The sequence below is a fragment of the Volvox carteri genome (assembly GCF_000143455.1).
Source record: "Volvox carteri f. nagariensis unplaced genomic scaffold VOLCAscaffold_43, whole genome shotgun sequence".
Classification (NCBI taxonomy): domain Eukaryota; kingdom Viridiplantae; phylum Chlorophyta; class Chlorophyceae; order Chlamydomonadales; family Volvocaceae; genus Volvox; species Volvox carteri.
In genome coordinates this window covers 125,509-142,685 of record NW_003307586.1, presented here as the reverse complement: position 1 = coordinate 142,685, position 17,177 = coordinate 125,509, and the positions used below count along the sequence as shown (strand labels likewise).

The window sequence follows — 17,177 nt, the reverse complement described above, 5'->3', positions numbered from 1 at the left end:
GGTAAACTCAGAGTATACAGAGCCGCGACAGGGTCTAAAGGCGGCGGCGCCGACCTCGGGAGACGGATAGGGCCCGCAGCAAGCGGAGGCATGGCAGGGAGAGGATTACCAGGAAAGACCTGCGGTGATCATAGAGCCGAGGCGTAGGACGCACTAAGCTGACGGACGTCCATCGAAAACAGACAAAACGTACCAGCGGCAGGTGTAACGGCGGGACGATGAGATCGTCACGCACAGGCGTAACGGTAACGAATCGATGAGTAGACGAAGTAAGTGGGTCTTGGCCCCACGGTAAGCCGCCAGGTACGAGAGGAAACATAATGCTAACGGGTACTCGCGATAACACGATTACTCGATTCAGGAACACGGAAAATTATTACAATAAAACGGGGCGCGATCGCGCTTCCAAAAAATTTGGATATCACCGAAAAGGGCCTAAATTCGTTCGTGCGTGGTGCGTGGGGCTCGCTTAGGCGGAGAGCGTTACAAAGGTTGTAAGTGAGCCCTTCGTATCATACGGATGCTCGCCCCAACTAATCCGGCCCTTACGGTGGCGGGCTCTTTGACTTCAGAGTTGCGACTTGCAACTTTAGCAGTACCCGCAATTTGTTATGCAAGCAGTCGCCTCGCATCCGCAATTTGTTATGCAACCAGCCATAAAGGCCGTCAGTTCCGCTTGTAGAGCGGGAACCTGGTTATCGCGCGCCGCGCGAAGCATTTCCTGAACCTGTGCAGCTGCCGCAGCCTGCGCCGGCGTACGAGCCAGTAATCCGCCCGTAGACGGCGAGGCGCGCTGCGCGGCATCCGAAGTAGGTTCGGTGGGGAGATCGACGTCCATTTGTGCACGATTGGCAACAGGAGTATTATTAATATCATGTTCATTATTTGGAATAGCCAAAGGGCGTGCGTCTTGATCGCCAGAATCATTAGCCTCGGGCTCGGCTGGTGCCTGATCCTGTTCAGCAAGGTGCGCTTCGCGCTGTCTTTCATAAGATCGTTGAAAGGAAAGAAACAATTAAGCAAGCGCCGACGATCGGCACGAGCAAAGCGCAACTCGGACATCGCGTCAAGGAGGATCGAACTTGACCCTCGATACCAATGTAGCAGTCGCTTACCTGACGGGACGACTGGCTTTGCGGAAGCGTAGAGTTGACGGTCCTCACCGAGGCAGGAAGAAGTCCAACCCAGAGGAGGGTAGGATTCGGGCTGGAATTAGGGAAGAGCTCTGTCGCAGAATTAGCCTGGATTTTATTCCTGACAAAAGAATTGCTCTGCCGAGGTCTTGAATTGTTCTGGCGGACCCGCCGGAGGTATTCGAATTGCGCTGTGGAGCCTCGGAATTGGGCTGTGCTGGGCCTGAATTGGCCTGTCCGGGTGTCGAATTGGCCTGTCCGGGTGCCGAATTGGCCTAACAGGGTATTGAATTAGCCTGACAGGGTATCGAATTGACCTGTTCGGGGTGTCAAATTGGCCTGACAGGGTATCGAATTAGCCTGACAGGGTGTCGAATTGGCTGTCAAGTTGGCAGGATTGGCTGGGGCTGGCATCCAAAAGCACATGACTTTTAAGGAATTTACAGAAAAATTTTGCAAGAGGACCGCTTACAAGTGCCTCATGTGCGTATTAGTTTCGATCCCACGACAACTTGCACACCTGGTTACCGTACTCTGGCACTACTACTACTACCGGAGGCAAGCACTCAGGGCCACGACTGCATTACCCAGTCAAGTCAGCTGCCGAGGTCCCACTGTTTTCCCACCACACTTTATCGACAGTCCGTCCAGTTTATCCCACAACACTCGTACGCATGAATAGGTTCGGGTGGAAACAATGACAAATCTCTGATAAACCGCTAAACTCAATACCACGAGCTACATTGAAAACAAATGAAAATGCAGATGTCTGCCGAGAAGAATATGTTCGCCATATGCAATCTATGCCTTAATCCATCAAGCTCTCCGTTGGGCGGGGCATGGCCCATGAAGTCGCCCCCGGTATTCCGCCCATGCAACCAAACACTGACACAAAACGTTGCACGCCTGGGCCCATGTAAACCACGACACTTCCGTGTGGATTGGCTACCCGCGCTCCCCATGTCAAGGGGTCCTCCCTCCTGCTGTTGACTCCCCGGATTGCCCACGCACAAACGCCAAACGTTGGCGCAGAAAACAGACAGGCCATTGTAGTATGGCATCAAACCACGCATAACCCACAGCGGCTTTCAGCAGCAGTACTGCTTGGTGAATGCGACCGGCCGTGTACTGCCAGTCTTAGCACCGATGAACCACCCCCTGATGCCGCCGCTGATGCAGCAGGCATATGGGTCTACACCGCCGAGCTCTGACCAGTTTGTTTTGAACTCGCCTACACAGGGTTGTAAAACAAGGGGGGCATTTCTGTTGTCATATGGTATGATGTTTCATAGACGTCGGTATGTATAACATTATGCAATTGGGTGGGTGGGGTGAGGTGGGTTCCTCCTTTCTAGGTTGCCCACTCTTCCCTGCCACACATCTCACGTCGCCACTTACCAGTAGCACCACGCGACTTGACGCGGGGTGGCACATCCTCTGCTTCGGTGATGGCGGCTGGTGCACTCATCGGGACCACAGTTCCGCCGCGTCCTCGACGGTGCCAGTCTCCGCGTCCCTGTGTCCCTGATCCTCCACGGCCCCCTCCGATGCCGTTTTGATCTTGAACAAGAGGGATTTCGCGTCCGAGACGGTAAGGCCCGGTACATTCCCTCTCAGTGCCATGGCGGCGCGAAGCGGGGAGAGCTGGAAATCCTCTGCAATGAAGGACACATTGTCTTTCAAAACACCGTTCGCAAAGTTACCGGTTGTTCTCGGCACGGCACGGGGACATCGCCGCCCCACGTCTCTGGCACGGACTCGCGCTTTTCTCTCTGTGATCAATCTCTCACCTCGGAACAGTTCCCATGCTTCACCAACGGAGTAGACGCCGAGATCTTCTTCGAATTGATGACGCACAGCATCCACCCGTTCATCGTCCCCGTCCAGCACATCGTGGAGACACGTCGCGAGAGCCACGACATCAGACTATAGACGCAGCAGAGAATTAAATAAACCCCGAGTGAAGGCGAATGGCTGCAAGTGCACCATGGCGCATTTGCATGGTTGGAAGCCACAAAGCATGAAAAGACATACCGCATCATTTGGACTTCGTATCAGCTGGTCTCGAGGGTCTCCATCTTCCGCAGTGTCCTCCAGGGCGACATCTATAGCGGCCATTTACTCGCCACTCCTACCCGAAAGTAACCTATCTTCTATGTAATCAACGCTAAACGCTGAAGTTGGGTAGGTATGTAATACTATTGTAAGATTATCGACTGTGACATGCTTGCAACCCATACTTACATGCGCACCAAACTCTTGTTGTACGGAAGCGTGGTGTATGCATTAATGCATGACAGTGCGCGGCGCTGGAAATGCTTTTGGTATACTTATACATCTCTATGCCGTTGTTGTGCAATATCTAAGGCGTGTTCCTTTTAAAAAGCTGAAGGTATTTAGACAGTAGGGAAGCATTTCTAAAAATCTCGGTAAACCATTGTAATAAGTATGCCAGTTTATATTATCACCATAGGTTCTTGTGTCGAACGGTGCTAAATGAACCATGGTGCATGCATGGAAGTATTCGGGGCGGAGAAGTCTCAGGCCTCTGCTATGGAAGTCCTGGAGAAACGTCAGCTTGATTGCAGAGTCTGTGGACCCCAGCACACGATTAACTTGTGTTGCTGTGGCCACCCAGCGCCATGCACGGTCCTGTACCCACAATTTTGTGTTCAGGCGCTTTGTGGCTTCGATGGATCTAGCTGTGGAGTTAAGTATGCGTCCTTCGCAGCCTTCGCACCGGCAGTGTTGGATACGGATGCCGGTATGCCATGTTTTCAGACCTGTTGTCGCAGCGCGGGCTTCGAAGCACGGCGCCGTTGCCCGGTCCGTTACCCATGCCGGGCGCCCGTCCAGCGCGCCCCGCCTTCCTGCAACAACTAGCCGAGCATCGGCGCCGTGTTATCGGTGGGATGTCGTGCCCTGGACTGCACGACGAATGTTACGCCTGCCTATACGGCTGTTCCCAGGCGGGTGTGTTGGGGCCGCGGGGCATTGAGGCCGCCATCATGGACACGGGCGGCGATGCAGGGCGCGCGCTAGCCTGGTACCCCGGGTTGTTGATGGCATGGCGGTTTGATAAGGTCAGTGCATGTGGGTCGGGCAAAGGCAAGGCTAGCGTGTTGGTCTGCCTGACAAATGTTAACCCACATGGGAATCCTGACATGGCGCCACAGGCGGATACATTCTTCCGGGAGAATCAGCTTCCAGCATACTACGGCGAAATCGACTCCATCCGGTCCGTTGTCTGCAGTTTCTCCTCCGCAGCTGGACGGCCGTGTGCCGCGTGTCTGGCCCTCAACAGAAATCACTAATTGAAGCGTTCAGCTGATGCTGCTTCACTGCGAGTCGCTGCAACACAGCGAGTCGCGACAGACCCAAGTGTCATTGTCCCCTTCCACTCTGCCGAGGGACTTGAGCGTGCGGGACACGTTGAGCTCTTTGAGCGGCTCAAGGTGGTCACATCCGCATTGATCGTCGAGCGGGCAGATCGAATAGCGCTGGACAGGGAGATTAAGCGGCGGACATCCCTTTTCCAGGCTGATAGAGTGAGGCTACAGGCAAACGCTCGGGCAGATGCATCACGCAGTGAACTCGTCCGACTGCTCGAAACATCACAACAACGAGGTATGATGCAGTGTCGGCATGTGTGAGTAGTGTAGGCTGGCGTGCGCGTACACATGCCTTGACTTGTTAACCATCGGACATCGATTGACATTCAGGACTCGTTGACGGCACAATTCAACAATTGCTGCGGGGTATCATCCGGGGTCTCAGCGTCAAAGGACAACAACGCCAGCCGGAGGAGGTAGCTTTTTACATTGCCCCTTGCAGTGACGTGGGTGTCCGTGCTCCAACCCGTCGTGCTGACTATTGACCAAATGCACATTGGCTGGCGCCTAAGGTACGCGGGCCTGCTGTGGGGTACATTAAAAGCCAGGAGCATGGCCATGCGTTCACGGGCGAATGACTGGTACCAAATAGGATCAGCAATGTCGACACTGTAACACGTGCTGCAGGCGCCAGCTCATCAACCCCCGGAAGATGATGATGATCGGGCCATACCTCATCAGCTTCCCTGCACTGCGCGTGCTGAGCAAGCGCATGCCCCATGTCAACATCTCGTCCCAGGATCTCAACTACAAGGACAAACAGAACCAGCACGCCACTCTCAAGTAGGCTCTATCCAACCTGGAATTAGGTACAGACTGGTTTGTGGCTGACTTACCGCCATTCACTGACAGACAGGTTGGCCGACCTCGACATGGATCCCTCAACTGGAAGCGTCAAGGCAGTCAGTGTGCTGCGTGACGCACTGGAGACAGGTTCACGCAGTCCGGTTGGCGGTGATGGTCCTATTGTTGACGGCTCGTATTATGCTACCTTCCTCTATGTGACGTTCATGCATTATTTAGTAGCTGGCCGCTGAAAAGGCCTCTCGAGATGCTGGTGGTCGTGCTATGCGTGTACCAGCTTACTGTGCTTACTGTGTACCAGCTACTACAGCTACATTGTGCCGGGCCACACTACTGCAGGGCAGGCGCGTGTGCTTACATTTCTTTGTCTGCGTGAATGATTGGATGTATGAATGAATGGACGAATGAAAGGTGTGGTTAACATGCCCCTGGTTTGGTTCGGTTCGGGTGGTGTTATCTTTTTGAACACATGTAGTCTGGTGCCGGGGGCCCTTAGCAGGACTGAAGCACAGTTCAAGACGAGGCGTGTGGATATGTCTGCTTGTCTGAACGAAGGAATGAATGAATGAATAGACCGGGTGTTAAAATTGTGAGCGACTTGCCATGCAGACACACCTTTGGTTCTGGTCGGTTCGGGTGATGGTAACTTTTCACACAAGCATGGGTCCAGGTTGATCCCACCAGGAGTGAACACCTCGTGCACCAGCTCTATGATACTCAGTGGGGTGAACCACTCCAGGCTCTCACTGGAGAGAAACAGGCGCACATTCCCAACCCCTCCACTTCGAACCATATGGCCTCCTTCACCAAACTCGCTTTCTGTAGCAGTCGCTCACCTGGCGGGTCGACTGACAGAGCGGAAGCGTAGAGTTGGTAGTCCTCACCGAGGCAGGAAGAAGTCCAACCCAGCGGCAAGCACTAGCGTACACAGACGCGTACGAAACGATTAGAGACTACGGCAGCGGAGTCTTGAACTCCGAACACCTAGTAATGTGATACGTCAGTGTCTGGCCAGAGCACCCCGCCCGGGTAGCTTATATCTCGGCCTACCTGCCGGAGATTCCCTACCACGGACTTGCCGTACTAGGATAATGTTGGTGGGGCCCGGGGCCCTGCTTACGGACAACCGCCATGTTCGATACATGCGACGAAGCTCGTAACATGTACGAAACTTGAGTCGAATCGTTAACGAATTAACAGTTATTGTTAAAAGTAACGTTAAAATATTTTAAGGGAATTGTAGCTTGCTACACCCTGCCAAGTTCGTAGTGTTTTTCGCCCAGTAGACCAGGGGTGTCCTGTGCCGCCTTGATTCGCCAGGTGTCTGCCATCAGAGTGGGATTCAGCCCCTGGATGTCTGTCTCATCCCACCTGTACCGCGGAGTAGCAGAGGGCAAGGAACCCAGGGATGGCTCTGGGGTCCAGGTTGATGGGGATCCCCTTGATCTCCCAGTAAGGGCGCTCCGCCTTGTATAGATTCGTGATGGGCAGCTCCACTTCCACCGGTGGGCTGCTGGGGAGGAGCTGGACTGGCCCCAGGTGAAGCCGTCCTCTCCTGACTGCTGGCGAGGTGGTAAGCATTGCCAGACCACCTTTCCGGATCAAGATGCTGATCTCTTGCACCTTCACACCACTGGGGAGTGCCCAGAAGAAATAGGCTACCTGGAGCTAAAATCGTTTTTTGTTTGGCTAATAATATCAGCACTTGTTAGAGCTAGTTTTGTATCAAAAGGCATAATCTTTTCTATTATCTATTAAGCTATGAATGATATTGGATACTTCCACATTGACAGAACAAATGGAACAGCCCAGGAGTATTTTAGGTTAAAAAGCCATACAATATGAGCAGGCGTAACTAAAGGATTAGCGGGTATATAATTGTCCGGATGACCCAGTAAATTTGGATAAGTATGACTATATGCAGAAATTTGGGGTAGAAACTAAAGAGGATATAGCAACTACTCTTGCAGTGTTTGGTGCTTTTACGGAAGGTCATTTGCTGATTCACGACCCGAGCAACCCCCCCTGCCCCCACGGGCAGTATTATCGCCCTTTTAACAATGGCATTGCCCACTGGTCCATGTAGCTGGGCTTGTATGTCCGCGGGGTCAGATCCGGCCGGCCAATGGATTTCCATGGTTACCAGGTCCTGTTCAATATAAAGCGGGGTTCCTTCTGGAATTATGCCCATTATGTCGTCGGTGTCCACATAATTTCGTTCCGCTTGGGAGCGGTGTTACCAGTGTTGGGGTGTTACACTGTGGGCGACTCGCCGCGAGAAAAGGGCAAGCACCGGGGGCCCTGACCGGGCCAAAACACAGGGCAGGCGTGCGGCTCTACGTCCGTCTGTTCCTCCGCGCGCGCCTCATTCCCTCACGCCAACCGGGACGCTCTCCCAGCCCCTGGCTAGGCAACACAGCGGCGCAGAAGACTGCAAACCGAACTAAATGAGAGCCGCACGAGAGGCGCCACACCACCTCTGGGAAACTTAACCAGGCTATCTGCCCCCACTTCGCCAGGCCAGCCTATGCACGCGCTCTTGTCCCTCTTGACCGCCAAAACAAGAACAAAGAGAAAACACCACCGGGGGCAGGGGCTCTACTCAGGGGGCTCCACTACACACTCAAAAACCGAGGCAAGGGAAGACCTACCCACGTCAGGTATGGCCCCTCAGCAAACTCTCCTAGTCAAGGACCCCACGCAGCCAGCAAGGCAAGAGATACACGGAGGAACACGGGCCTGAGACGCCACACCACAAAAGCCGAGACGCGGTTGCACCAAGAAGACAAACACAACCCGGGCACTCGCACACTGGACCTTTTAAGGCCAGCTGTTCACCTACCACTAGCAACGGACACCTACCGAGGACGTCCACCACTACCTCACCGGTCCACTCACAAACGAGGCAAAAAACTGGTCCGTACGGCAGTCTACTCCTGGGGGTTGTGGGCTTCCAGGCGCAGCCCAGCGCAAGACACAGTAAAAACACCTATTGCCGCGGGGGGGATGACAAGCCAGCGCGGCGCCCTCCTAAAAAGCCCGAGAAAGGCACGGCTCACAGACGCTGCCTGCTTCCGCTTACCACACCGAGATCCCTCCCCTCCTAACCCTGGCCGGCTGGGACCAGCAACACCTGCTCTCCACCTCCACACCACTCTCCTCCACCGCTTTCCCACCTCTCCACTCTCACAAGCCACCTACGCCGTCTCTACTCTAATGCCAGACAGCACAGAACCCAATCCCCTCTCTTCGGTGGGCCCCAATTCCTGGGGAGAGGGCAAACACACGAGCACACGAACACACACAGCCCGGCTGCACAACTCCCCCTGCTAGACCACACGACCCTAGGCCAGGACGCTGCTCTCTTGCCCAGCCCTCCACCTGCCCAGGGCCTCCCTGCTCTCCTCGCGCCCTCACCCTTCCCACCTATCCCTACTCCTGGCTCTCTCATCCCCTCTCCCTCACTCTCCCTGCTCCCCTCCAAAAAGAGTCAGTGACTCCACTCCAGTACGGCTATTTAGGCCGTGATTTCCACCGGTGCTGCACACCGCATCCGTTCCTCCACGACCGTCAGGATGGGGTGCTGCGGCCCGACTCTGTCCCTGCCGTGTCTGGAGGTCTCCAGCATCACGAACGAGCGCAGATGCGCCCAGAAGCCTGCCACCGCCCGGGCGCGTGCGCGGGCCAGTGGCGAGGCTCCTGCTGCGCCCGCTGTTGCTGCTGCTGCCACCGCCTCGCCCCATCCCGCCCCTGCTTCCTGCGTTGGCCCGCCATCTGCTGGGGCGTTTAGGGTGGGTCCCTCTTGCTGCACTGCACCTCCAGCCAGGGTGAAGAAGTCTGTGATGGCTCGCTGGCGGGACCTCTGCTGCTGGGGCTGCCCCATCATGGTTTGCACCTGTTGTTACTGCTGTCCCGCCGTTGCTGTCGCCCCCATCCGTCCCTGTCGCCGGGTTGCTGCTCGGAGGCAGCACCTGCCGACTTCCATGGCGGATAGCCCCGCTAGGGCGATCACATCCCAGGGGCCTTGCTCGCACCCGGGTGGTGCTTGGGCAACCCAGAGCTGCTGTCGGGTGGTGGTGGCCCCTACTGTTGTCTGAGTGTGTGGCAGGTGCCTGTCGATCTGCTCCCGTACGGCACGTGCGACTGGACATTCCCAGAAATGGTGCAGACATGGTGGGCAGGGTCGGCCCCATAGGTCCCACACCTGCATGGCTCAGTGGGCATCTGGTCTAGGTGCATGTTGCCAGGTAGGGGCACGCCATCCACCGCGAGACGCCACATGGTCTCCTTGTTCTCATTCTCCCAGCGCACACCATGCCACAAGCGTGCTAGAGTTGCCTGAAAGCAGCTAAGCTTGGCAGCGTTGCCAGGCTAGGCCTGGGTCTCGGGCGTGTTCAGGGCCTCATGCACGAAGTCGGCCATCAGGCGTTTTCATTGCTCGTCCACATGCCCGTTCTGTAGCTGTGTCGCTTGACTGACCATTAGGCGGCGGAGCAGCACAGTGTCCATCACCCCAGGGAGGCGCCACCCCAGGCGCACCATTATCATGGTCATCACTTGTGCGCAGTCTGGCCGTGTCGTTGCCGGTGCTGGTGGTTGCTGCTGGGGCCCCTCCTCCTCCACTGGTTGTTGCTGTCGCAGCCTGATCTCCACTGCACATGCTGCCTCCAGCCAGGCCGGGCTGATGCCGCTGTGCAGGGCTCCAAGAGCTGCAAGGGCGGCATCCTTGCCCTGCAGCTGTGCGGGGCCTGTGGCTGGGTCGAGGTGCTCACGGGCCCACGAGTGCCAAGCTGCTCCCTGGAGGGTGGTGGCTTGGCCATTGTTTGCCGCTTCCCACACCCGTACCAGGTGCCCCACCGTGTGCAGTTTCCTGCATGGTGTCAGTGCTGCGTGGTATGCTTCCAGGCCTGGTCGACGGCTGGGGCCCTCGGTGTTTGCAGCATTGGTCGCAGTGGACAGCAGTGGGTTGCCCCATAGTGCCGCCGCCCAGCACCAATCACCGGGTTCTAGTGGGGTTCTGCCAATTGCCGTTGTTATCAGTATTGTCGGTGTTGTTGTGTTGCCATCAGTCCAATATGAATGCAAAGCGTGTTGGTTTCGCTCATGGCTATTTGATATAATGGCAGTGTATGTTTGCTTGCGTTGTTGGGTGCTGCAGTTCGAGTGTTTTTGACATGAGGTTTTATGTTGTGCGGTCAGGATTGGTCGTTCTTAGTCGGATGTCAGATGTGTTTCAGTGTGGAGGTGTGTGGTGGATTGTTATGTTATGGGCGTTGTGCAAGATGTTTGCGTGCTGTCATGTTACCAATATTGGGAATACATGTTTTGGTGTAGCTTGTAGCAGGGTGATGATGTTTCGCCCTGGTGCACATACGCGGTGGCTTGGGCCGTGACGACACACTTGGTTTAGACGCAGATTCGTGCATGTATGATGCAGCAGACGTGTTAGTTGTTGTCGTGCCATCTTTTGTTACAGTTAATGCAAGATTTAACGACGACGAAGACAGGCCTTACCAACCATCAACAGAGGAAGAGACACAGTAGCTAGACTAACAGGGTGTTTCCATTTGGCCACACACTGACTTTTAAATATTATCTTTAATGTGGACTTAGTGTGTGGCTAGTGGACACTAAGCGCCCCGGAACCATACGACAGGTTCATATTAAGGCGCCAAACCATTGTAATAGTAAGAGTAGGGTGCACTACGTTTCTCTCTTTTACCTGCAATGGACAACGACTTACTTATTCAGATTGTGAGCGGTTTGGCCGCGGCCCTGTTGGCCCTCCTAGCCATCACCGTGTTTGGCTATGTGAGGATCGGTCATACATGCTGCTATGCCGCGTTGACTCACGGGCGTGACCTCCTTACGGCCCCACATATCTATTCTATGATTGCAAATACTAAATTCTGCAAACTACGGAGCAATCTGGCAGCAATGGACGTTTTTGGCTGGAGTATGCTGGAGGAATGAAAATGTACGGGTCGGCTTCAATTTATTCTTTTTTTCCAAATGCCAAAATGTCTGTTTATTCCTTTTTAAGTAATATATTACTAAAAGATACCCTGCCTATCTACCCCCCCTTCCTGGCAGATCGTTGCAGTACGGGTGCAGTCGTAGAGTGGGCGCTTTTATGGCACTCGGTCGGTCAGTATGGTGCTGCAGTCGTGTGCCCCGCTAGGTGCGCTTTCCAAGCATTTCACTCAGGCGCGGGGGCGTGTAATACGTTCCAGGGGCAATGGGACCGCCAGCGAGGCAGAGGGTTGCAAAGATGGGGGATTGGGGGCAGGTACTGGTCAGGCGGGATGGGGAATAGGGGTGACGACGTCATTATGGGATGTAGGGCCCAAGGCAAGGATTAGGGATTATGCGTGCTACACTACTTTTAGGATGGGAATTGCTGTCGGGGTGAGGATGGGGATGGGAACCCTGTCAGAGGGATGGGGATTGAAACCTTGACCAAGGATGGGATTGGGAACCCTGGCCAAGGATGGGGATGGGACCCTGGCTGATAGGATGAGGATTGGAGGCTGTCACAGGTTTAGGATGGGCTCGCTGCCATAGGGCGAGGATTGGGGACACAGGAGGATTAGGATGGGTAGTTCTGCTGTAAGGTGATTTTGCAGGTGCAGAATTGGGAATACTGGCAGGACTGCAACAGACCAAGGATGGATCGTGTAGTTGTCCATAGTTGCTTACTTGGTGTGCTGTTACTTATGGTGCATCTCACAGCGTCTGATGAAAGTGTTTACATGGTGGCCAAAGCCAGTGCCAAACATGCACGTTGTCATGGTCGATTTTGCTCACACACTTCAACTCATGGGTCAGCAATATGGTAAACCAAACACCGAGAGATGTCTTCACAAAGCAAGGCACCCCTGCCCAACAGCACCATAACCAGCTGTCCAGGTATAGCCCATGCCCATGTTCACCAGCACCACATCGGGCCTCCCATTACCCACTTGACACACATGAGCACATCTCACCAAAAGCGGCCCCTGCAGGCTGCACCTCTGCTGTCTGCCAAAAGCATGGCCATCATCAGTGCATGCACCAACATCAGCCATCTCACCAGGCCGCCATGCATTCATTTGTTAGACCTTTGCTTATAAGTCACGTCCCATAGCAAACCAAACACAAACACAAGGAAGTTCTATGAGTTGGCAGCACCGAATCTAGGCTGGGGAGTCTAACATCAGAGTCGTCCATGACCTTTTGCTTCACACCAAATGGCTGGCACTCATTGCAAACAACACAACCAACCCTCACCCACTACCCTGGGGGGGACAGTGCCCACAAATTCATGCCTGGCACGCTCCCAATGCGACTAATCAAGGTGACGAACCTTTCAACGGCAGGGCCCATATAGGCAATGACACTGCCGTGTGGATTCTGCGCACGGGCTCCCCATTGAAGCTCATCACTAGTGCCCACCTGCCGGACAAACGAAAGGCGCTCCTGGAGAAAGCACACTGGCCAGTTCAGCACATCGTTGAACCAACAGTTTGCATGGAGCCGACAGGAGGTGACGCCTAGCTCTGCAAGGAAAAAAATAGAAATGGACTACATACAACGAGCACGAAACAACCCTGAGGAACTGGCCAATAATGGCCTCATGGTGCAACTGATTGACCAGATAGCCGGGCTGGCGGGAAGCCTGGCAGCCACAAACCAAGAAATCCGCACCATGAAATATGAGCAAGCGGAACAAAAAACTTAAGTAAAGCACTTGATGAAGATGGATGGATGGATGGATGTTACAAGCTTCAGCGAGCTCGTACGGCCCAAACGAACCCGGAGGCTCATGAACCGCTTTGACAGCGCCGTCGATAGGGAAAAGAAAAAAGAGAAAAAGTAAACGAAGCAAACAAAACAAACAACAAAAAAGGAAAGTTTTACGCAAGAAGAAAACGGGTGTTTATGAGAAAGAACAGCGTCAATTTGACTCTGAAACACAATTGCCTGTTACCGCCGAGAAAGTTAGGTAGTTAAGTGCTCATGCCGGGAGCGAAACATCTCAAAAATTGCCTTTGCAAGACCACGCTGATCATCCACTTGCATGATATCACGGCTTTTCGCATTGACGGGCACACCTAGGTCCCAGAGCTTCTGACGCGCAGACATAATCGCCGGACATTCTACCAAGAAGTGATGAAGAATGGTCGGGGAGTCTACTACGACGTCTTCGGCCTAGTCCACCAAAACGGGCTCTTCTACCTGGACAGCATGCGGATCTTTACCACTGGGAGTGTGGACGAGAGCAGGTTAAGGGACATCCTAAGGGAGGCGGACGTCAATATAAAGCGGATCAGACTCCTGGGGAACGATCCGAGTAAAGACCGTAGGACCTGGTGCGCCTACTTTGATCTAACGGAGCGTCCCTGATTCTTCAGGGCAGCTGAGGCCCTGCAGCATCAGAAGGTCGGCATCGATGACAATTTAACACAGGCAGGGAGGGTCGAGAGAAAGTGCCTGGCCCCGCTGCGGCAGGACATCATGCGACAAGGTGCGATCCCAGTCTGGAGGAACGGGGCCGAGCTATACATAAAGGAGCGACCAGGCGGAAAAGCGCAGCCGTATGGACCCGGAATGATACCGACAGCGACCTGGGCAGCGCGGAGTACGGTGCCGACGGAGGCGATAGCGATTGAGAAGGGACTGCAGCTGCCGAGCAGGGAGCTGACGGCAGTGAATATGTCGGTGGCAACGCAGGAGGCGGTGAAGGAGGGGCCATCGGCAGCAGGGGCCCCGGAGGTGGCACCTCGGGAGTGGCAGCAGCAGCTACGACTGCAGCAGCCGGGAAGGGGTGTGTACGGGGCTCCAAGATGGCGGCCGCAGGGTCTGCAGCTCCGGCCGTCGCAGGGGCAGCAAACCCAACGGCAGCTATTGCACCAGCGACCACCTTGTGGGCGTGTGGTGTGCGGGCATCGCTATCCCCATCCGTGGCCTGAAGGGCAGGGCCGGCAGTGATAGCGCCCTCAGTAGGGGCTAACCCGACCGCCAGAGCCCCTCCCCCACCACCTCCCAAATCAATCCCGCCCGGGCACGAGCTGGCGCTCATTGGGAACAACAAAAGCAAGATACCACCCGAGACCACACTCAGAGCTGTGAAGGCAAAACCCCCGAAACAGCTGCGAACCGAGGGCACTATTGGACTCATGTACACGGCTTCACCAGGCACTCTGGAACGAGCGAGCTACAGACCGCCAGCCGGACGCGATCCACGAGTACAAGGGCCGGATAGCAGGGGCGTCGATGCGGAAGGGTTCCGACTCGTGGCGTGAAGTACACGAAACGGCTACGGATTTTACTGTGGAATGTTCATGGGCTATTGGAGGCGGGAGTTTTCAAGCTCAGCCGAGCAGGAATTAGATCGTTCGTCATGAGTCATGATATTGTTGTTATAGCTGAGGCACATTTGAAAGACACTATTGAGGAGAAAGACATAGCTTTGGAAGGGTTCCGTATTTTCTGGGTGGAGAGGTCAAAAGAAGCCCTGAGGGCCGATTATGGGGGCGTCGTGCTGTATGTAGGGGAGTCACTCACACGGGGTATTACGGTAGTGCACAAGGACAACCAGCTGCCAGGGTGCGAGGTCATTTGGGCAAGCATTAGCCTTTCTACAGGTAGTAGTCTCCTGATGGGAGCCTGCTACCTCGCACCAGAGACATCCAGGGTCTACCCGGATGGTGGAGGCACTGTATCACAGCGCACTGTAGCAGCAGAAGCCGTTTTTACCAGGATACAACAGTCATTAACGGAAGTCAGGCTTGGCGATGAGGACGTACTGATAGCCGGGGACCTTAACGCACGTCTGTCTGGAGCACAGTATGAGTGGAACCGTGCTACCCCCATGGACCTACCCACTTACGTGAACGACATCCCGGATTTAGAGCAGTCACAGGCCGTATGCGAGGTCATGGGTTCATGGAAGGACTGAGGCACTACCAGAATTATGACAGACTCGGAACTCGAAATTGCCAGGACCAAGTTTGCAATTTCTTTGGTGCCCAGCTTCAAGCTGGGGCGCTCTGCAGATCTGAAGGACTGCTCGCAATGAACGGCCGGATGAGAGGGGACCCCGAAGTCCGCCTAACTTTCCCTAAGGGGGAGGCAGGCGGTAGTATGATCAATTTGTTCATAGCGACTCCGTGTGTGCTTCAGCAGCACGCCACCATTCTGAGGGTAGGAAACCTGATCGAGTTGGATGGATGGGAGCCCACCGACCACCATCCTTTGATGCTTGTTCTTAATGTTACAAGTTACAAGTGCCGCACGAGTGTGGGGGGGTCCGTCAAAGCCGGGAGGCCATGGACTATATATATTGAAAGTTGATTACACCGTATGACTGATGGCGGTTTGGGTCCTGCCAACTAGACCCCTCCTCATCCAGTCACCCAACATCCGTAGAGACAGATCAGCCACCACCACCTTCTCAGCATGCGAAATTTAGTCCATCAACTAGACCTCATCTCCACACCTCAGCAGCGTTAGTAAACCTAGACCTCCCGAACAATGTCGGGGCCTGACCAGGAATCGAACTCGGAACCTTCATATACACAAAGGCGCCACCAAACCAGTGGATGACGAAAGCAGGTGTAAGGACGGTAAAGGCCGGAAAGCCCGGGTGGAGTTTGATATTGCCCGTTACCAGGATTACGCGGAATATTTTGAGGGGGGTTCATCTACTATGAATGCCTTAAGCCAAGTGGCCGAGGATCTGCAGAGGGGAGTTTGCAACACCACACAAGCTGTCGAGCGCATTGGAGGTGCCCTGTACAAAGTCCTGGTGAGGGCCTCCGATACCCACCGACCTACCGGCATGACGGCAGGTGGGGATACTGTTTGGGGGAACCGGGAATGTCAACAAACGCGGCAGAACATGTTGGAGAGTAGGGCCCAGCTGGGTCCAGGCCGGGGGAGTAATAAATCGGGTCCGGAATGGGAGGCTTTCCGCCATGCGCGAACGGATTACAACCGGGCAAAAAGACATGCAAAGGCGGCCTATGAGGAGGACAGGATGAGAGATTTTGTGGCCAAATGTCGGGATGATCAACGAGCTTTGTGGCGAGCTTTAGGAGGGAATTTGAATCCGGGCTGAGCAGCTAGCCAGACCAAGAACCGGGACGAGAAACCCAAAACGTGTTCGTTACAGTACAACCAATATGAACAAGGCACCGGGGACGTGGACATATGGTTGGGGATAAGAGACGCCCAGCCTGCCTGCCAGAGCCCGCATGCTACTTCGTGCGGCCCTTCCGGGCTACCGTGCTCTTCCGCATGGGTAACCAGCAGGCAGCTGACGGCCTCGCTTGGGTTACTTTGGCCCCACGCCTAACCCAGCGAAACATCCCCCGTGCCTCTAAACTAAAGGCTGGCCTCTCACCAAGCCAGGAACCCAAAGTTTGAAAGGGTGGGCGGGTGGGAAAGAAAAGGTCGTCAAATTCACACTGCTGACCAACGGACAATAACAGCGGCAGCTAGCAGCTGTTCTGGTAAAGAGAGCTCGTATCAACTAGCAGCCGAGTCCGAGATCGCCCGGAAGATAATTCGACAAGACTAAACACCACCGATCAAATAGCAGTTCAAAATAACAACCAACTAACTGCACCGTACGACGCCGCTCTGACGCCCCTCTTCAAACCACATTTTCGGCTACGCCTAAAATAAGATGTTGAGGGAGCGATGTGCGATAGATGATATTGAGGTCTTCAGGAAACACTTTGCTGTGCTATTAAACGCAGGTGTAGGGGAGACGGGGCCTGATGGTGCAAACCGGCTTTTGAACTTCATTAACTTTGGGCAGTTCCTAGAGGGGCAGGAATGGCGGTCATCCCACTCGGTTTTG

General features: G+C 54.7%; 5 protein-coding genes across 5 annotated transcripts; all 5 read left to right on the top strand.

Annotated features, from left to right (window-relative positions):
* Positions 1–2,445: 2,445 nt before the first annotated feature.
* On the top strand, positions 2,446–3,354 carry VOLCADRAFT_106393 (uncharacterized protein; the record flags this gene model as incomplete). Its single annotated transcript, XM_002954477.1, has 2 exons — positions 2,446–2,469; positions 2,613–3,354. The coding sequence occupies 2 exons, from the start codon at positions 2,446–2,448 to the stop codon at positions 3,063–3,065; spliced, it is 477 nt and encodes a 158-aa protein (XP_002954523.1). The 3' UTR covers positions 3,066–3,354.
* A 108-nt stretch (positions 3,355–3,462) lies between these two features.
* On the top strand, positions 3,463–5,312 carry VOLCADRAFT_106392 (uncharacterized protein; the record flags this gene model as incomplete). The annotated part of the gene is made up of 5 exons (XM_002954476.1): positions 3,463–3,705; positions 3,772–3,959; positions 4,103–4,216; positions 4,310–4,371; positions 5,153–5,312. The coding sequence occupies exons 1-5, from the start codon at positions 3,630–3,632 to the stop codon at positions 5,310–5,312; spliced, it is 600 nt and encodes a 199-aa protein (XP_002954522.1). The 5' UTR covers positions 3,463–3,629.
* Positions 5,313–13,480: 8,168 nt separating this feature from the next.
* VOLCADRAFT_95295 (uncharacterized protein) lies at positions 13,481–14,299 on the top strand (the record flags this gene model as incomplete). Its single annotated transcript, XM_002954475.1, has 2 exons — positions 13,481–13,680; positions 13,723–14,299. The coding sequence occupies 2 exons, from the start codon at positions 13,481–13,483 to the stop codon at positions 14,297–14,299; spliced, it is 777 nt and encodes a 258-aa protein (XP_002954521.1).
* A 412-nt stretch (positions 14,300–14,711) lies between these two features.
* Positions 14,712–15,269, top strand: VOLCADRAFT_95294 (uncharacterized protein; the record flags this gene model as incomplete). Its single annotated transcript, XM_002954474.1, has 1 exon — positions 14,712–15,269. One exon carries the CDS (start codon positions 14,712–14,714, stop codon positions 15,267–15,269), a length of 558 nt encoding a protein of 185 aa, XP_002954520.1.
* Positions 15,270–16,019: 750 nt separating this feature from the next.
* VOLCADRAFT_95293 (uncharacterized protein) lies at positions 16,020–16,738 on the top strand (the record flags this gene model as incomplete). Its single annotated transcript, XM_002954473.1, has 2 exons — positions 16,020–16,161; positions 16,560–16,738. 2 exons carry the CDS (start codon positions 16,020–16,022, stop codon positions 16,736–16,738), a joined length of 321 nt encoding a protein of 106 aa, XP_002954519.1.
* Between the last annotated feature and the right edge of the window lie 439 nt (positions 16,739–17,177).